This window comes from Pongo abelii, chromosome 1, assembly GCF_028885655.2.
Source record: "Pongo abelii isolate AG06213 chromosome 1, NHGRI_mPonAbe1-v2.0_pri, whole genome shotgun sequence".
Classification (NCBI taxonomy): domain Eukaryota; kingdom Metazoa; phylum Chordata; class Mammalia; order Primates; family Hominidae; genus Pongo; species Pongo abelii.
In genome coordinates, this window is record NC_071985.2 from 171,046,080 (window position 1) to 171,067,518 (window position 21,439).

Below are 21,439 nucleotides of genomic sequence, written 5' to 3' on the forward strand. Positions count from 1 at the left end.
CAGCTAATTTTTGTATTTTTAATAGAGATGGGGTTTCGCCATGTTGGCCAGGCTGTCCTCAAACTTCTGACCTCTAGTGATCTGCCTGACTCCACTTCCCAAAGTGCTGGGATTACAGGGGTGAGCCACTGCGCCTTGCCTGAACTACATGACTTCTAAAGTCATTCCAGTTCTAAAATTCTAGGCCTCTATGAACCCAAATGTTGTGTAGAGTGAAGCAGAGAAAGTCATTGTTTTATACAGATATTTAGGTCCTACCTAAGAATAAGACCTCCTTCTAAATGGTAGGTCAGAAGAATCCTAACTCCCATAGGTTGAACAAGATATGAAAGCTATGGAGGCTGGAGTCAGACTCTGTTTTAGTTACCTTTGGCCGCAAAACTTAGTGGCTTAAAACAACTATTTATTTGTTTACAATTCTATGGGTTTGCAATTTGGGCTGGGCTCAGCTGTGCAGTTCTTCTGCTTTACATTATGTCACCTGGGTTCTGAAGTGAGCTTGCTGTCAGGTTAACCCAGGCTGGTTGTGTCCTGGATGGCTTTACTGTCATGTCTGGAGCCTCAGCTGGAATGGCTGGGCCTCTCTCCCTCCACGTGGTCTCTCCACATGCTGTTTCATCCTCCAGGAGGCCAGTCCAGACTTCTTTACAGGGTGGCAGTGTTTCAGGAGAGCAAGAGCTAAAATTGCAAGGCCTCTTGAGACCAAGGCTTAAAAGTCACACAATGCTACTTTTGTCACTATTGGTCAGATTGGATTCAGCGAATCTGGAAAGAGCTGCATAAAATTTATAGTCTTTTTTTTTCCCTTTTTTTAAAAATTTGAGACAGCACATATAGCCAGTTTCAATGTACCACAGATTCTATCAAGGTTGCCAGAGGAATTTTCCAGCCTGCAAACAGTGGAAGGCAGCAATATATGCTGGGAAGAGTACTGGCTATGGCCAGATAAACCTGTGTTCAGATTTTAGCTCTGCCTCTTATCATAGATTTATGATACTTCCATTAAGTTATTTAACCTCTCTGAGCCAGTGTTTCTGCCTCTGCAAAATGGAACTAATAAATCCCCCCTTTTAGATTTTCAGGATGAGATGGGGTTATACGCCAAGTAAAGTGTCAGCTAAATTGCAGGTATTAAGTAATTGCTCATGAGAGCTCCTAACATAGATACTAAGTTTGAAGGGGCATATCTAGTATATAAAACATCTATGTTGGGCCGGACGCGGTGGCTCGCGCCTGTAATCCCAGCACTCTGGGAGGCCGAGGCGGGTGGATCACCTGAGGTCAGGAGTTCAAGACCAGCCTGGCCAACCTGGTGAAACCTCATCTCTACTAAAAATACAAAAAGTTAGCTGGGTGTGGTGGTGGGTGCTTGTAATCCTAGCTACTTGGGAGGCAGAGGCAGGAGAATCACTTGAACCCGGGAGGCGGAGTTTGCAGTGAGCTGAGATCATGCCATTGCCCTCCAGCCTGGGTGACAAAGTGATCAAAATTCATGACTCTAAGGATGAGTGACACCAGTCTTGTCCATTTTTTTCATTTCTAATTTTCCTGTTATTATGGTGATCCCAAAATATAACTGAAATATAATCTTTCAAGAAAGATTATACTACTAGGATATTTTAGATTATTTTTCCCAAGTCACAGACTACTCAGGATTAAGCTCAAAGGACCATGTGAATGCCAACAAGCTCTAAGCCAGACTGCAGGAGTCTCATTCCCAGACATTTTGATTTTTCTTGGTCAAGTACAATCCTCATTGATCATGGATTCCATATCTGTGAATCCATCTACTCCCTAAAATTTATTTGTAACCCCCAAATCAATGCTCTCAGCACTTTTGCCATCATTCTCAAATGTGCAGAGTGGTAGAAATTTGAGTCTTCTGATTTCCTTTTTCCCAGCTGGAGTTGAAAAAGGTGTTACTTTGCCTTCTTGTTTCAGTTCCCATACTTCATGTTTCATGTTGTTTTGCTTGCCAGCTGCATAGTTGAACAGGTAAACAAGAACCCTTTTTGTGGTCTATTTAGTGTCTTTTTTTTGTTTTAATTTTTGTGCTTTTTCTGTTTAAAATGGCACCCAAGCATAGTTCTGGGGTTCTGTCCAGTGTTCCTAAGTATAAGTAGACGAGGATGTGCTTCATTGAGAGAGTATGTGTGTTAGATAAGCTGTGTTCAGGCATGAGTTTTAGTGCTGCTGGTCATGCGTTCAATGTTAATGAACCAACACTATATATTAAATGAGGTGTCTTTAAGCAGAAACGTACATAAAGCAATGTTGAAATGTTGACTAGAAGCTTGGAAGAACCTGCCTCTATATTTCCCCTAGCAGCAATGGTTCACTCTTCACTAATCAGTGTTTGCCTTGACTTTATAGAATACAACTCCTGTGAACAATGAGAATCAACTATAACTCCTACTGTTGCTTTTCCCAGGTGATACTTTACAAAAAAAACTGGGAAGCACAATGTGAAAGGCAGAAATGCAGACAAATGCTTTCTCTAATAGAGATGACAGGACTCACGTTGACAAAGGCAGTCCTTGCCACAACGAGGCAGGGGTTGATGAACCCAAGGATGGGAAACTTAAAAATACATTTCCTCTATGCTGTGGCACGTATTTTTATGCTTATATGTCAATGTATTTTGTGGATCTATATTTTTTGAACCAATTACAAAGGTAAAATGCAGAGATGATTCAAGATGAGTTGGAAAGTTACTTATCTTCTCCACCTTTGGACCAGAAACTTTTCTCTTCTTTGATATAAAGAGTTATTTGGTATCACCTCATTGATTCATGAGAAGCAAAAGATTAAGCACTACTTAATTTCAGTATCTCACAAGAGCATGCAGGACCTGAGGCAGAATGTAGTCAATCAAAATTCTACTTACTTTAAGATAATTTTTTTCTTATTTTAACAATTTTACAATTTGGATGAGTTTAACACTCAAGTGGACATTTAATCTACTGCTTTCCCACCATGGGTCACAATAAAAGATTACCGCCTTTGAAGATACACAGTGTTTGCCAAGTTGATGTTGTTTTGCCTGCCAGCTCCATAGGTTGAACAGATAATTGTTTCTGTTCAGAAAACCTGAGGGACTATAGCTGTACAAAGGAAGTCAGCAAGGGTCAAAGGAACTTACTGATCATACCTGAAATCATAGTTTTAAAAAATCTGGATACTCTATTTGGCTCACAAATAATAAATTAGCTTACTGCACAGATTTTCCCCAAAATCTCACAACATAGTCAGACTTCAGTTGACCCTTAAAAAACTCTGCTGTAAAATAAACACAGAGCTAGTCTATATATCCTAATATGCATTTACAAAATCCCTCAAGAAGGAAGAAAATGGATCATAATGTTCAGTACCTACTGTTTTGAAATATTTGAAACATTCTCAGCTAATAAACTATAGATAACGTAAATGAGCATTATAACAGCAGTAAATAATGGTGGCTCTTTTGACATAAAAAAGATTAAATACTCACTTACACTGGAAGAAATAACACTAACATCTCTCTCTCTCTCTCTCTCTGTGTGTGTGTGTGTGTGTGTGTGTGTGTGTGTGTGTTGAGACAGAATCTAGGTTAGGTTCAGTGGTTCATGCCTATAATCCCAGCACTTTGGGAGACTGAGGTGGGAGGATTGCTTGAGCCTAGAAGTTTGAGACCAGCCTGAGCAACAGAGTAAGACCCCATCTATATAATTATTTTAAAATATAAAAATAAAAAAAGAGAAACAGAGTCTTACTTTGTCACCCACGCTGGAGTGCAGTGGCAGCACCATAGCTCACTGTAGCTTTGAGGTCCCAGACTTAGGCAATCCTCCTGCCTAGCCTCTCGAGTAGCTGTGACCACAGGGGACACACCACCACACCTGGATAATTTTTAATTTTTTGTAGAGACAGGGTCTTACTATGTTGCCCAAACTGGTCTTGAACTCTGGGCCTCAACTGATCATCCTGCCTTGGCCTCCCAAAGTGCTGGGATTACAGGCATAAGCCACTGTGCCTGGCTGTGTGTGTGTGTTTTTTAATGCAATGGACTATGCAAGCAATCCTAAAACCCAAACTCAGGGATTGCAAACTATTACATATATTTACAGGTAACTAATATGTGAAATAAAATCGCAGCAATACATGGCTAATATAAGAACTGCTGTAAATATATTAAAATGTTTTGCATTTCAAGACTGAACAAGTTTTCTCTTCTTAAGCTCAAAAAAGAAATGGCTTTATATTTACTTAAAATGGAATTCCGTTACCCAAGTCTTCATTTAACAAAAAGTTGATACTTATCAATATGAATATAATTTTTCATACAGAAATATAGACTTATTTTAAGGAAATGGTATAAGATTTGCATTATATTTTATAAGTCCCCACAGTTCCATTTGGTTATTATTTATTAAATTTGACTTAGCTTACATAATATTTTTGCTTATATTCATATTCTTTAAGACCAGAAATGTCCAAATCTGGAATTCAAAGGTACTATTCATTAACATTCTTTCACTGTGATTCACAGACTTTTTGCAAACTCTGCTTTGATTTTAAAATAAAACTAAGGGGTAATAAGATGTTTTGTATAAAAATATATGACTTAAGCAATAACAATAAAAGGAGCTTGGCTTTGGTGGATCACATGCCAAAGCAAACCACACTCCTCATGAAATAGACTGTACAAAGTTCATGTCAAGGGGAATAACAAAATAAAACACTTAATCAAATATAAAATAGCTTTCTATTCTGCTTATTTAAAAAATATCCAGTGGTTTAAATTGCTGTAGTCCTACATTTAAATTATCAAAAGCAGTACCAGAATGCAACATGATGAGGGGTTAAGTGAGGTCACTTCAGAACAACATATGGTTATAGCTAAAGAACAGGTATTCTTTATTTCAATTTCTAGATAGATGAATTTTGCCACATAGTACCCAAATGGGAGAGTATGTCTACCATGATATTTCTTGCTAATCTATCTGCCCTACAGAACTTGCGTTTAGTAAGAATGAATTAAATTGGTATTAAATCAGGTGATTGAAAAAAATGTGGATTTGAAACTTGGAGAGAAATGACAAGATTCTAACGCTCGGCCGGGCACAGTGGCTCATGCTTGTAATCCCAGCACTTTGGGAGGCTGAGGCGGGCGGATTGTCTGAGCTCAGGAGTTTGAGACCAGCCTGGGTAACATGGTGAAACTCCATCTCTACTAAAAATACAACAAATTAGCTGGGTGTGGTGGCGCGTGCCTGTAGTCCCAGCTACTCAGGAGGCTGAGACAGGAGAATCGCTTGAATCTGGGAGGCGGAGGCCGTAGTGAGCCAAGATCGTACCACTGTACTCCTGCCTGGGTGACAGAGCGAGACTTGGCTCAAAAAAAAAAAAAAAATAAATAAATAAAAGTCGTTTTCTTGCCAGGCGCAGTGGCTCATGCCTGTAATCCCTATACTTTGGGAAGCCGAGGCAGGCGGATTACCTGAGGTCAGGAGTTCAAGACCAGCCTGGCCAACATGGCAAAACCCCATCTCTACTAAAAATACAAAAATTAGCTGGGTTTGGTGGTGGGCGCCTGCAATCCCAGCTACATGGGAGGCTGAGGCAGGAGAATCACTTGAACCTGGGAGGTGGAGGTTGCAGTGAGCTGGGATCGTGCCATTGAACTCCAGCCTGGACAACAAGAGTGAGACTCTGTCTCAAAAAAAAAAAATCCAACTTTGACATTCGCAGGACTTTTATCATTAAGAATATCTAAATCTAAAAAGAGAATAGTGCTTAAATCATATATATATATATATATATTTTAACAGGCAAGGTCTTGCTGTGTTGCTCAGGCAGGAATGCAGTGGTACAATAATAATTTACTGCAGCCTTGACCTCCCGGGGTCAAGCCATCTTCCTGCCTCAGCCTCCCAGGTAGCTGGGACTACAGGCACATGCCACCATGCTCAGCTAATTAAAAAAATTTTTTTTGAAGAGACAGGGGTCTTGCCATGTTGCCCAGGCTAGTCTCAAACTCCTGGCCTCAAGCAATCCTCCCATCTCAGCCTCCCAAAGGTCTGGGATTACAGGTGTGAGCCACTGCACCTGGCCTTGAATCACTTAATTTAATTTTCTTTCCTTTTTTTTGAGACAGAGTCTCTGCTGCCCAGGCTGGAGTGCAGTGGTGCAATCTCAGCTCACTGCAACCTCCACCTCCCGTGTTCAAGTGATTCTCCTGCCTCAGCCTCCCAAGTAGCTGGGACTACAGGCACGTGCCACCATGCTCAGCTAATTTTTGTATTTTTAGTAGAGACAGGGTTTTGCCATGTTGGCCAGGCTGGTTTCAAACTCCAGACCTCTGGTGATCTACCCACCTCAGCCTCCCAAAGTGCTGGGATTACAGGTATGAGCCACCGTGCCCAGCCTATTTTATTTTTTAAAAAAATAAGAGATGGGGTCTCATTATGTTGCCCAGGCTGGTCTCAAACTCCTAGGCTCAAGTGATCCACGTGCCTCAGCCTCCCAAAGGGCTGGGATTACAGGTGTGAGCCACCTTGCCCAGCCAAATCACTTTTTTAAAGTTTGATGTTGAAAAACAAATATGCAATTGTCTAGGAACAAAGCCACATTTCACTGTGCAGGTAATATACCAAAGACAGACAAAGAAAGTTAAGGATCTACTTTAATACAAATGTTTATAATTAATAATAACTGAACTCAGTTTAAATAGGCACTGGGCAAAGTTGTTTATATTCATTATCTTAATTAATTCACACGACAATCTTAAGAGGTAGATTTTTGTTATCACCACAGTGGCACAAATGAAGAAGCAGATTTAACTTAGAAAGGCTGTCATTTGTCCAGAGTCCCACAGTTAAATATCTAGATTCTAATGCCAAAGAACCAGCATCATTACGCTGCTACGGTGCCTTTTAGGTTGGGTAGAACACATTGTCTATAGCCTGGGATCTCTGGCAATGGTATCAGGGAAGGAAAATGCATAGAAAGAGGGTCCTAGAGACCTCATTCTCATTCATATCCTGGGATTCATAGCCTGGGATCTCGTTCATAGCCTGGGATCTCTGGCAATGGATCTCAGGGAAGGAAAATGCATAGAAAGAGGGTCCTAGAGACCTCATTCTCATTCATATCCTGGGATTCATAGCCTGGGATCTCATTCATAGCCTGGGATCTCTGGCAATGGATCTCAGGGAAGGAAAATGCATAGAAAGAGGGTCCTAGAGACCTCATTCTCATTCATATCCTGGGATTCACAGCCTGGGATCTCGTTCATAGCCTGGGATCTCTGGCAATGGATCTCAGGGAAGGAAAATGCATAGAAAGAGGGTCCTAGAGACCTCATTCTCATTCATATCCTGGGATTCATAGCCTGGGATCTCGTTCATAGCCTGGGATCTCTGGCAGTGGATCTCAGGGAAGGAAAATGCATAGAAAGAGGGTCCTAGAGACGGCATTCTCATTCTTTCTCCACTTCATTTGTTCAATTCCAAAAACAGTTCAAGTCTGCCAATAATCCAAGATAAAGGATTTAGTTCTGAAGTTTTTCTTCTCTATAATTCCCAAGCCTGATAATAACCCCAATGAATGAGTCTGGAGAGCTATCTTTTACTTCTTCTGAGGGTATTGCTGATAAAACTTCTAATCAACGAGTATACATCTCTGAGAAGTGGACATTGAAGGACACCAGGGAGGAATTTAAGGAATACGATGCAAACATCAGAAAAGGTAAGAGGCCTTGGTCTTTCATTTGACAGAGTAGGATGAGTTCTCTAAGCCGTAGGATTTCATGCAAATTCAACACTCCGACAAGACCAGAGGGGTGGAGGGAGATAGAAGACAGGATGAAAGGATGGACTAATGGATAGAAGGAAATAAAAATTATGAATTAATATACTACCTCTGATATCCAATGTGCCTTATCTGGCTCCCTGGCTTATAAGAAACATAACAAATAGCTTATATTAATTAAATCTAGAAAGTGGATGCCATGGCTCTACTCTTTTCTGGTTTCCAGAGAAAGCCCCTATTTTAATAGTCATTATTATGACTTTTCATTGGTTTATCTCCTATATTAGACCATAATCACTAAAAGTCAATAGAATTAACTTGAACGACTATGTGAGCTCTTCGAGGACAGGGTTATCTCACTCAATTTTGTACCCTTAGCACTAAGCAAAGGGCAGCCTTTGAGCAAACATATGCAACCTATCACAGAAGAGCCACATCCACCAAAGGCAAGCGTGGGAGCAACATCACAAGATTAAAACAACAGGCAGAAGTCTGTCACTGAGGATTGGGTCCAGGTGTGCTTGTAAACCTTCCCAAGAGGTTCACCCTCATCATTACCTTGGCATTTTAAAAGGTCAATTTAAATACAATGGGATGTTAAGTGAGATCTCCCTCTGTGATCTCAGAAACCATCTGTCTTGGCGCTAGAGAAACTATTTATAGCAGAGAGGACTGATGTAGTGTCAAGACCAGGTCCCAGAGACTTAATTCCTCTAAAGACAGCAAAAATATCTTTTGGACACACAACAAAGAAGACACAGAAATCTTAATTGGGAGGGTTGGAGCAGATGTTAAGAAGGGTCACCAGAAGTCAGGATGTACTCTTTCCCCATGCCAGAGCTGGAGTCAGGATGCATCACCTAACCAAATGTGCAAAGGTTCTTCTATAGTGAGTCTCAATATTTTCCACTATTTCCCTTTGATATGCTCTCAACTTTGTTTGCTAACTTTCTGCTAGCTGGATGCCATCCCAAGACCTGACTGGAAAATGTGACCTATGGTATCAGTTAGGTTGCACATTCCATGTCAAAATTTGGAAGGGGAAAAAAAAAAAGAAAAATGAAAGATTTGCATTGTGGTAAATAATAGCTTTATTTGTTAAAGTGCTTTCCAACCCTCGCTGTTCAGCCTCACTGAAATGACAGACAGGCCTATATATTTCTCCTGAGTCTAACTTACGGCTTTTGATGAGGTACTTGAGGTTAGGAAATAAAAGCTGTGTCCCATCCCTCATTTTTAAGTCATGCTTATCCTTCCAAGGACAATGGGATTTACAGTCTCAAAAGGCAGAACTATATATTACGAACCTCAAGAAGCTCTTGATTTTTTTTTTTTTTTTTTTTGGCTGCCTCACGGTGGCAGGGAAAGGAGAGGACAGTATTTAGCAAACAGCCTCACATCCAGGTTGCAGGAAGTGATGGAATTCAATGGAAACCCTCAAGCTATCAGCCAGCCGCACAAATGAATGCAATATTGAAGACTCAAGAGCAGCACAGAAGACACATCTCGTTCAGGTATTCCAATCAACCCAGGTAAAACAAAGTCCGATTAACAGCGGCAAAAGCAAAACCACAACTCATTCAGCTAGGCTGGACGTGCTGATCAAATTCTTCCGATTTCCTATGGGAAATCTATTCCCACGTAAAAAGACTTATATTTACAAAAATAATCAAAGGTTAATTTTCTGTTATGAAGGAATTCACTACAGAATTTAAACTGTAATTTCCCAGGATTATTGTTTTTAATATTCAGGAACACCTCCTCGGGAAAGTGTGGAAACATGCCTTGGAAGGAGCCATCACCCAATGTTCAGGGTCAACCAGTAGTTTCTGAATATATATATATATGCTATATATTCTACATATATATATCCTACTGTTTATAAGATATCTGATCCTCACTATAACTCAACAAGTCAGGAACATTAAGGTCATTTTGCATATGTGAAAACAGAGAGTTGGAGAAGGTATGTGCCATGGGCAGTGGCTCACTGTGTGCTAAACATCCTATGGAGGTCATCTCTTTGATCATCCTAGTAAGTCTACAAGGTATTATTATCTCTGTAAATAGAGCAGGAAATAGACTGAGAGGTTAAGAAATCTGCCCCAGCTAGTAAATTGTAGAGAGGGAATATGACTGAGAGCTAAAAGAGAGGAATGGTCAGCATCACCTCTGAGTTTGGCTGAGGACCAACCATGAAATCCAGGGAAGACTTCGTGGGGAGGAGTGGCTTAGAGGAGGTAGAGAAGCTTGATGGGAGCAGGAGGAGGGCAGAAGAGAGCAAATTCAGGGGAGCAGAGCGAAGTCCAAGATGCTGGAGTGCATATGTAGGTTTGGGGAATGATGGTCTGGTCTGGTCCTATGTTGGTGGTATGTGAGACTTTCTACATAAAGTGGGAGCTAGCTGGGTGGCTGGCGCTAGTCAAAGTGTTTCTGTGAACTGCTGAGAGACCAGATGACATAAAATTACAAAGAATCGGCTGGGCGCGGTGGCTTACGCCTGTAATCCCAGCACTTTGGGAGGCCGAGGTGGGCGGATCACCTGAGGTAAGGAGTTCAAGAACAGCCTGACCAACATGGAGAAACCTTGTCTCTACTAAAAATACAAAATTAGCCAGGCGTGGTGGCACATGCCTGTAATCCCAGCTACTTGGGAGGCTGAGGCAGGAGAATCGCTTGAACCCAGGAGGCGGAGGTTGCGGTGAGCCGAGATTGCGCCATTGCACTCCAGCCTGGGCAAGGAGAGCAAAACTCTGTCTCAAAAAAAAAAAAAAAAAAAAAAAAAGAAATTACAAAGAATTATTAAAAATACTATTAGAAGATACAGTGCAGACCAAATTCCTGTATATATGAAGCCACACAGCAGTTCCTGCTTGCAAAGGCAAGAGGAGAATGCAGGACATAAATTTTCATGAACTCCAGAGAAAAATGTTAACAGTACTTTTATCAAGCAGAAGGAGACAAAATCCTTTCAGGTTCAGGTGAGGTGGTTCACTAACAGGGTGGGGCTCAAAGCCAGGATTTTCTAGACCAGGCCCAATGATAGGAAAGGGAAGGACCATGACCAGCAAACATGTAAAAGGCATCAATGATAGGGACAGGAGGCAGAGAAAGTCTAGGCAGACAGGGGCAGATCCCCAGCAAAACCCCACCTTTGAGCCAAGAAGCCTGAAACCCTTGGTCCAAAGTGATAACTTCTATCCCTGTTTGCCTGCTCTCTCCTGATTGGTACTTTCTGAATAATGTCTTTTTACCAATAAAATGTTGCCTTTCCCAAAACTACCTACGGCCCGCCCCACCCCCCATCCTGTGCCTACAAAGATCTCAGACTCAGTTGGTAGAGGAGAGAAGCACTTGACTGAGGAGAAGCTCTTGACTGAGGAGAAGCAACTTGACTTTAGAGAGACAGCTAGACTTTGGAGGAGAGACGGCTTAACTTTAGAGAAGTGCCAGCTGGTCTTCAGGGAAGACTCTCTGCCTGTCGGTCCTCTCTCCAGCTCCCCTCTCCACTGACAGCCACTTCCATTGCTAAATAAAATTCTTCTCCACCATCTTTCAAGTGTCTGTGCAACCTAATTCTTCTCGGACACCAGACAGGAGCTTGGGACTCACCAAGTGCAGGTACCCAAAAAAGGCTGTCACACTGGCCCTTTGCCCTCGCTGGTGGGGAGCAGCTGCCCCACGCAACAAGGCAAGGGGCCCACTGAGCTGATAATGTACCGCTGTCCATAGACGACGGAGGTTAGCATTGTAACACACTCTCTGGGGCTTCAGGGGTCGCAGGCACCCTTACCTGGTCTGGCCGAGGGGACCCCACAGAGCCTGCTCCTGCCGGTGCCCAAAGCAGCCAGCTGGGTCCTGCACTCGCTCTCTCATGCGCTCCCTCCCACAACAGGCTGAGTGCAGTGGTCCAAGTAAACGGAGTACCCCTGTTGCAAGTCTGATGAAGGGGTCAAGAGAAAACTCCTCCATCATCAAGACACCGGTTTCTATCGCCTATGCTGTTCTTGAGTTTCCTAGTGCTTTAGGGAACTAATATTTACTACACAAAAGTAGAATAGGATCTCCCCACCCCCAACAGCACTACCACAAAAATGTTATATTACTGCCCAATGTGGATTAAAAAAATAGTTTTATAGACCCTGATACATTTGTTTTATCTGGCATGTACAATTTATTGCTTACTAAATAAAATGGGCAAAAGAAATACCAAAATATTCATTTAAATCATATTCATTAACAAGAGTGATTGTCTCTAGGGAGTTGCCCTGGTTTTAGGTAGTGAAGGGCAGAGCTAGGGCAAAAAGGTAGGAGGGAGATTTATTTTTCACTTTTTTCCTCTTATGGCAACTTAACTTTGTATAAGATGCAGGTATTAAATACACACACACACAATTTTCCTTTTGTATCAATTTAACTTTGTATAATATGCAGGTATTAAAACACACACACACACACACAGACACACGTGCATTGATTAATCACATCTTGAGTAAATCAAAACCCAGGAAAAGTTTTTATTTTAATGGTGCTACTGAGCAGTGATAAACAAAAGGTACTGAATAATGAAAAATCAATCATCCTGGCCAGGCATAGTGGCTCATGCCTGTAATTGCAGCATTTTGGGAGGCTAAGATAGGAGGATCGCTTGAGCCTAGGAGTTCAAAACCAGCTTGGGCAACATAGCAAGACCCCATCTCTATTTATTTAAAAAAAAATAAAAAACAATAAAAAATAAATCATCCCAGGAAACACTAATATTCTAGACTGACTTCTAAAAAAATTATGAGTAGATATGAAAATGGTCAGTGTAAAATGAACCCTAAATTGTTGGGCTGGAATAACTCATGCATACTTTTTTTTTTTTTTTTTAACAGAGACAGGGCCTTGCTCTGCTGCTCAGGCTGGAGTATAGTGGCATGATCATAGCTCACTGCAGCCTCAAACACCTGGGCTCAAGTGATCCTCCTTCCTCAGCCTCTTGGGTAGCTGGGAATACAGGTGTGTGCCACCATGACTTGCTAATTTAAAAAAATTTTCTTTGTAGAGATGAGGTCTTGCTATATTGCCCAGGCTGTCTCAAACTCCTGGCCTCAAGCTATCCACCTGCCTTGGTTACCACGCTGGCCTGATGTATACTTTTTATCTACAATTCCCTTAAATAATGATGACGAGAATAACAATAGTTCCTACTTACTGAACACTTACTATGTGTGAGGCATCCTCTTAAATACTTCTAAATGCTGCTGTGATACTGTTGGTCTAATAAGTATTTATAAAAGTATTCAACATCCTAGATGGAGAAAATCCTGATGAAAGTTTTTTGGTTTTTTTTTTTTTTTAGACAAGGTCTTGCTCTCTGTCACCCAGGCTGGAGTGCAGTGGCATGATCACGGTTCACTACAGCCTCGATCTCCTGGGCTCAAGTGAATCTCCCGCCTCAGCCTCCTAAGGAGTGGGGCTAGAGTGCAGTAGCACGATCTCAGCTCACTGCAGCCTCCACCTCCTGGGTTCAAGTGATTCTCCTGCCTCAGACTCCTGAGTGGCTGGGATTATAGGTGTGCACCACCATGCCCAGCTAATTTTTGTATTTTTAGTAGAGACAGGGTTTCACCATGTTGGCCAGGCTGGTCTTGAACTCCTCACCTCAAGTAATCTGCCTGCCTCAGCCTCCCAAAGTGCTGGGATTACAGGCGTGAGCCATTGTGCTCGGCCCACACAGATAATTTTTGTACTTTTTGTAGAGATGGGGTTTCGCCATGTTGCCCAGGCTGGTCTTGAACTCCTGGGCTTAAGCGATCCGCTTGCCTTGGCCTCCCAAAGTGCTGGGATTATAAGCGTGAGCCACCACGCCCAGCACTGATGAAAATTAAACACTGAGAAAAACTTGAAAACTAGCTAGACTATGGATGCACATCTATTTATAATCACATTTTCTCCTCATACTATGAAAAAGGCAAGTCTTGCAGAGTTGTGGCGTAGGGCCAAAATTAACCTCAACAACTAGTTCTATGACAGTGGATACATTTTACTTCTAGAAACTTACCAAGGGTGTGTCTTTTCCTCCCACAATGCTGAGACCAAGCCCTGAACGTCCCTTGGATATTTCTATAATCATTTCCTGTCCAGGGACAATGGGACACGTTGCGGGGTCTACTGACAGAGGAGTCTGGAAACCACCTGGAAAAGAATTGAACACAGCATGACCGGCGCGTAAGAGTTGCAGCTCAGCCTACACATTCCACCACGTGGGGAGTGTGGGGCTTGCACGTGTTTATCACTGCACTCTTTTCCTGCCAAACACCATGAAGCAAAAAGCTGGGTCATTCCTGCCTCTTCACCCAGGGATGACACTGTTGAGATTAAAAAGATAACTCCCACCCCTCAACCCATCAATTTTACTTGAAAGTTTTAAATCTTATTTTATTTATTTATATTTTTGAGACAGAGTCTTACTCTGTCGCCCAGGCTGGAATGCAGTGGTGCGATCTCAGCTCACTGCAACCTCCACCTCCTGGGTTCAAGCAATTCTCCTGCCTCAGCTTCCCAAGTAGCTGGGATTATAGGCACCCGCCACCACGCCTGGCTAATTTTTTTATTTTTAGTAGAGATGAAGTTTTGCCATGTTGGCCAGGCTGGTCTCGAACTCCTGGCCTCAGGTGATCCGCCTGCCTTGGCCTCCCAAAGTGCTAGGACTATAGGTGTGAGCCACTGCACCTGGCTAAAAGTTTTAAAATCTTAAAATACATCATGAAAATCTGTATGGAAAAATTACAATGATTAAATGATTAGGTATATGAAGCCCTATGTTACAATGAGAATAAAGGCTGGTATAACAGGAGATTCTGAGCTATAGAATACTAATTAAGAAACAGTGCCTAAATACTTTCAATTAGAGCATATCAGATGAATTAAATTATTAAGATGTATAAAGGATTTAATCAATAAAGCATGAAATACCTGAAAATAACAATTACCTAAAATTTATCCCCAAATATATTACATATATAGTAAAGCAAAATGTATATAAACACAAGACTCAAAAATTACTTGCGGGATTCATAGAGGAAAAGTTTATTTAAAAGTTACTGCTTTTTTACAAAGGTTTATTTTTCAAAACAATTGTTTTAGGCTGGGTTTTTCCAAAGAGTGAGGGAAAAAATGTTTATAGGCTAAGAAAAAATGTTTAAATAACACCTGTTTATCCAGCATAAAATCTACACACATGCATTTCCAGATAACCTAACCTATTAAAAACTCAAAACGTTTGGCCGGGCGCGGTGGTTCACGCCGGTAATCCCAGCACTTTGTGAGGCCGAGGTGGGAGGATCACCTGAGGTCAGGAAGTTCGAGACCAGCCTGGTCAACATAGTGAAACCTCGTCTCTACTAAAAATACAAAAAATAGCTGGGCGTGGTGGTTCATGCCTGTAATCCCAGCTACTCAGGAGGCTGAGGCAGCAGAATTGCTTGAGCCCGAGGCACAGGTTGCAGTGAGCTGAGATTGTGCCATTGCACTCTAGCGTGGCCAAGAAGAGTGAAACTCCATCTCAAAATGGCAACGACAACAACAAAACCTCAAAACATTAAAAATGTTGAATAGTTTCAAGAGATGCTCATACAAATCACAGTCTCCAGAAAATGTCATATTTTCTGATAACTAAGTTTGATCACCATGAGTATTGTTTCTTACATTATGATATAATTCAGGAAAGGGCTGATGAGAGAGGGCTCCATCTGCTGGTCAGCTGCAGCTAATGCACAGAGCTGAGATGAGATCCCAGTGCTCATTAAACCTATGTAAAAGCAGGGGTCAGCGGACTACAGCCTGCGGATCAAGAATGAGTTTTCACTTTCAAAAGCTTGAAAAAAAATCAAAAGAAAAATAATGTCTGAAGGCTTGTGAAAATGATATGAGTCTAAATCACAGTGTCTGTAAAGAAAGTCGTACTGGAACACAAACCCACTAATTCATTTATGCCTAGCCTATCGCTGCTAGCATACTACAACGGCAGGGGTGAGTAACTGCAATAGAGTTTGTGTGGCCCATAAGCCTAAAATATTTATGATCTGCTTCTTTATAGAAAAAGCTTATCAATCTCTGGTATAAAACAAAAAGAAACAGGCTCTAGGTAAGCCTGTGGGGGTTCTGCTCTAACTAAGTGATAATTATGGTCTTTGAGATGAAAAGGCACAGGTTTTGGAGTGGCACAGAGCCACAGTTGAGTTCCTAAGCAGGAATTTAACAGGAGGGTGAAAGTGGAGCTCACTTCTCATCAGAAAAATGCATGTAACCACTATTAAAGAGGCTGTTAGAGAAACTAAATGAACAGTGTGTGTGAGGCGCCCAGCCCAGAGTCTGGCACATTGTGGGTATTCATATATCTGCTGTTCCCATCCATATGGAATTTATTAATCTAAAGGCCTCCTGGTTAAGAGCAAGAAATTCAGTGACACAACCATAAAAAGTGCCATATTTAGAAGTAGCCTATGGCCAGCCTATGGTGGCTAGCACACTACAATGGCAGGGGCGAGAAACAACAACAGAGGCTGTGTGGACCACAGCCTAAAATATTTACTATCGACTTCTTTATAGAAAAATCTTGCCAATAAGACAAAAAGAAACAGGCTCTAGGTAAGATACAGGCAAGTCAGAATATTAAATTGTAAACCAAATTTGTCTCTAAATCTTTTTCCAGCATATGTATTTTATACTACATTTCCCATTAATTTACAATAAAAATGATGTACGATAGTGGCACACTTTCATGGGTGCTTTAAAAAGTTTATATTGCTTTTAGGCCGGGTGCGGTGGTTCACGCCTGTAACCCCAGCACTTTGGGAGGCTGAGGTGGGAGGATCACCAGAGTTCAGGAGTTTGATACCAGCCTGACCAACATGGTGAAACCCCATCTCTATTAAAAATACAAAATTAGCCAGGCATGGTGGCACATGTCTGTAATCCCAACTACTAGGAAGGCTAAGGCAGGGGAATCACTTGAACCCGGGAGGCAGAGGTTGCAGTGAGCCGAGATCACACCATTGCACTCCAGCCTGGGCAATAAGAGCAAAACTCCATCTCAAATAAGTAAATAGATAAGTAAATAAAAAGTTTATACTGCTTTTGTAAATGACTAGCATAGTCTCCTGAGTGAGAAGAGAGAAAGAAACCTGGTGAGACATCCTGGAGATGGCATTTCTTTTCCTGCCTCCATGTTTGCCTCACCCTAGCCAGTCCTGAGTCAATCTTTTTATTTACTTCTCTCATGGAAACCAGCCCCAAACGTGGCTCATACCAAGTCCTCAATAAATGCTTGGTAAGTAGATGAGGAAATGAATAAAATTTCTACAGATTCAACTGTAGGATGATGAACTTCATTTATTTTTATTTAACCATGACAATGAAAACCAGGAAGGATGCTGAATTTCTGTCATCCAAGTATAAATATGTGATATATATTACCAAAACTCAACTCGTCTACCTCCACAGTCAGCATGTATTGTTGGTAAAGTGCCAAGTATACATATTCTAATAGGGCTTTAGAGGACAGACTGTCTCTGTTGCGACTACCTAACTCCATCATTATAGTGTGAAAAAAGCCACTGACGATACAGAAACAAATAAGTATCTATAAACCTGTCTTTGTGGACACTGAAATATGAATTTCATAGAATATTTTAATAAAATTTTCTTTGGTGTTTTTTCAACCTTTAAAAAGTGAAAACCTTTTTTTACTTGTAGACCATACACAACTAGCTGGTGGGCCAGATTTGACCTATGTGCCATAGTTTTCTGACCACATGCATCAAATGTTTTAGTACAACGACAATGCTTTAAAATAGTACCTGCTTGATGAACTTTATGAAGTTAATATTTATGAAAAAATATATAAAAGACAAATACCACAAAGACTTCAGAACTGCTAAATTAATGCAGGGTTATGCTTTGCCATTGGTGAGTACTGTCTTTTAAAGAGCTTATTTCTTACTGGTGTATACTGCACAAAAGCAAAGTAGGGCTGGGCACAGTGGCTCACATCTGTAATCCCAGCACTTTGGGAGGCCGAGGCAGGCAGATCACTTGAGGTCAAGAGTTTGAGATCAGCCTGGCCAACATGGTGAAACCTCATCTCTACTAAAAATACAAAAATTAGCCGGGCATAGTGGTGGGCACCTGTAATCCCAGCTACTCAGGAGGCCGAGGCAGAAGAATCACTTGAACCCGGGAGGCAGAGGTTGCAGTGAGCCGAGATCACCTCCCTGCACTCCAGCCTGGGTGACAGAGTGAGACTGTGTCTCAAAAAAAAAAAAAAAAAAAAAGCAAAGTGGAAATACCTATTATTTATTATAAAGTTCTATTTTCAACCCCCAGTCAGCATAATTCAAGCCAGGAATTTAAAGACAGAATGTGCATGCCAATTTCTTTAAGCATTGAAAATCAACATTCTTCAAACAGCTTATAGCAACATTTGCAGGGCTAAAAATTGGGTTTGATAGGATTTTTAAAGACATATTACTCAAGACCTAAATATAATCTTTTGTAGAGATTAGAGAAGAATAATACAGAAGCCTCAGATTCAAATAACATTTACTGAGGTCCTTTTCTTTGCTTTTCTTTTTTTTTTTTTTTGAGGCAGAGTTTCACTCTGTTACCCAGGCTGGAGTTCTGTGGTGCGATCTCAGCTTACTGCAACTTCTGCCTCCTGGGTTCAAGCGATTCTCCTGCCTCAGCCTCCTGAGTAGCTGGGATTACAGGCACGCGCCACCATGCCCGGCTAATTTTTTGTATTTTTAGTAGAGACAGGGTTTCACCATGTTGGCCAGGCTGGTCTCGAACTCCTGACCTACTGAGGTCCTTTTCTGTTCTAGTGCTTTTATATTCAAAAAGCAATAGGCAATGGCGATGGCAGAGAGGAGGAAAAATGGTGTAGGAAATGAAGTGACCTATCCAAGCCCCAAAGCTAAGGAAGCGGAGGAAGCATCCAGAGTCAGACTTCTGCCTCCTGGTCCAGTTCTCGTTTTAGGACATTATGATCCCTTGCCTTCTCTAAGGCTTAATGAGCCAGATCTGCTCAGGGAAAGAATCATACCATAGCCTGTGGAGTCTGCATCTGTTGAATGGTATGATGAAGCTGGTGCTAATGGTATCTCTTGTGAACTGAAGGAGACTTTTGTTAGATATTTTTGCTGTTTCATCTGGCTGACAGCCTACAAAAGAAAGGAAAATTAGATGAATATCAAAAAGGAGAAAGGTAACAAGAAAATACTTTAAAACTGGTGTATTGTTACCAAAACAATGGTGCAGTCCAATGATATCTTTTGAGAATATAAGGTTGGAGGGTGGCAAGAAGTTAGGATGATTTATGCCTCATTCCTCATGCTTCCCTATTTAACTTTACAACTAAAATGCTTTGATGAAGGGCAGACCAAGGAAGGGAGGAAAGATAAAAGCTGAAGATACTCTGTCAGTGTGATCTGTACATGAAGCTGGGGGTGGGAGGCAAAACAAAAATTATTTTGCAATTTCTACTCATTCTGATGAAATCAGCAAGAAGTCCCTTTATCTATGGACTTTGAAGTGACTTATCTGTGTTGTGCACATTGAAAAACAATCTACGCTGGGGATGTTTAGAGCATCAACACTGTCCATTTCTTCGGGACACAAAGATGCATTTGGCAGGTTAATTAAGCAAAATGAGGGGCGGACAAAGAAAACCAACATCTACTGAAAGCCTACTAAATGCCAGGTATATCAGTGACATTTAATTCACATAAAGGAAGCACAGTTTCTTTATTGAGTCCCTACTATGTTCCAGGCACCTATGATACCCAGTGCCTGGAACATAGTAGGGACTCAATAAAGTGCTTGATGAATGAATGAACAAGAAAGAAAGAACAAAGAAAAGCAAAACTGAAGACATGAGTAACTTAGGGTAGTAAGTGAACTTGCAATTCCGTGAAGGTACAGGGACCTTTACTGTGTGAGTTTGGGAAAAATTAACTTGTAATTCTGGATTTTTGCTGACAGTACCTCCAATGAATATTAATATTAAAAAACTAAGGGGCCAGGTGCGGTGGCTCATGCCTGTAAACCCAGCACTTTGGGAGGCTGAGGTGGGCGGATCACCTGACGTCAGGAGTTCGAGATCAGCCTGGCTAACATGGTGAAACCCCATCTCTACTGAAAACAATATAAAAATTAGCCAGGCGTGGTGGTGCATGCCTGTAATCCCAGCTACTTGGGAGGCTGAGGCAGGAGAATTGCTTGAGCCCAGGAGGCAGAGGTTGCAGTGAGCTGAGACCGCGCCATTGCACTCCAGCCTGGGCAACAAGAATGAAACTCCGTCTCCAAAAATAAATACATACATACATACACACACTAAGAAAAACCAAAAGGACTCCTTGCTTATTTAACAGGCAGTTAAGAAATATAGGTAGTAACCTGACCTGCCTTCTGGATCTGCAGTTGGCCAGGGAACCCAACCCCAGCTGGAAGAGTCTGGTAGTGAAGCACCAGGCTGCCCCTGGAGTCTAGAAATAGGACCAAGGTAACTGCTCCAGAACTGTAACACCTCAAGATTCTGTCAGTGGAAAGCTGTGCCTCAATATAGGGCATTGTGCAGTGTGCAGTAACAACAAAACAATACCATCCATTGTGCATATGCACTGTGCTTTCTAGTTTTCAAAACACTTTTACATCCATGCACTGTGCTTTCTAGGTTTCAAAACACTTTTACATCCATAAATTCATTCAATCACATGAACAACCCTGACAGTTAAATATTACTTTTTTTCTTTTTGCAGAAAATCAAGCATAAATGTCAAGTGACATATTTGAAATCACGCTGCTAATTAGAGAAAGAGGTAGAACTGGAAGTCAATAGTTGAAGAATGCTACAAGCTTAAAGTGTTTATCAAACAGCTGATAGGCAATGATTCTATGGATGTTCTTTTGTTTTTTCCTGCAGTTTTTCTATCACCATCTTCTTTTTTTTTGGACAGGGTCTCACTCTGTCACCCAGGCTGGAACAGTTGTGTGATCTCGGCTCACTAAAGCCTTGATCTCCTGGGCTCAGATGATTCTCCCACCTCAGCCTCCTGAATACCTGGGATTACAGGTGCACACCACCACGCCTGGCTAATTTTTTGTATTTTTAGTAAAGATGGGGTTTTGCTGTGTTGCCCAGGCTGGTCTCGAACTCCTGGACTCAAGCAATCCACCCACCTCAGCATCTCAGAGTGCTGGGATTACAGGCATGAGCCACTGTGCCCAGCCACTATCAGCATCATTTAATATTGACTAAAAAAGACTTGTTCAATTACACATTTATCAGTGATTTATCAGGAAGGAAGTGGAAAAGGACAAATAAGGGGTTACTATAAGAAAACAACATTGAGAGGACTTAGATATCCAATTATTCTAAGGACCACATTTATTAGCCTCATTGAAGGTAGGTGTGCCAACAGGCTAAGTCCTGGTCAATGGGACGTAAACAGAAGTGAATGTACAATTTTTAGGTCATTCTCCTAAGGAGAAAGATCCTGTCTTTCCCTTCTCACTGCTTGGAATGCAGATGTGTTGGTAATAACTGAAGCAGCCCTCTTAAACTAAAGAATGGATGCCACCATTTGAGGATGGTAGAGTAATC

General features: G+C 41.5%; 1 protein-coding gene across 7 annotated transcripts in view; it reads right to left on the minus strand.

Annotated features, from left to right (window-relative positions):
* PATJ (PATJ crumbs cell polarity complex component) overlaps positions 1 to 21,439 on the minus strand; it is a 436,090-nt gene that overhangs the window by 64,815 nt on the left and 349,836 nt on the right. For all 7 annotated transcript variants that reach the window (XM_054533770.2, XM_054533763.2, XM_054533772.2 and 4 more), the window contains 2 exons: positions 18,881 to 18,998; positions 13,838 to 13,971 (listed from right to left, as the gene is read on the minus strand). In XM_054533770.2, the coding sequence (XP_054389745.1) occupies positions 13,838 to 13,971; positions 18,881 to 18,998 (252 nt within the window). The remainder of the gene's footprint in view (positions 1 to 13,837; positions 13,972 to 18,880; positions 18,999 to 21,439) is intronic.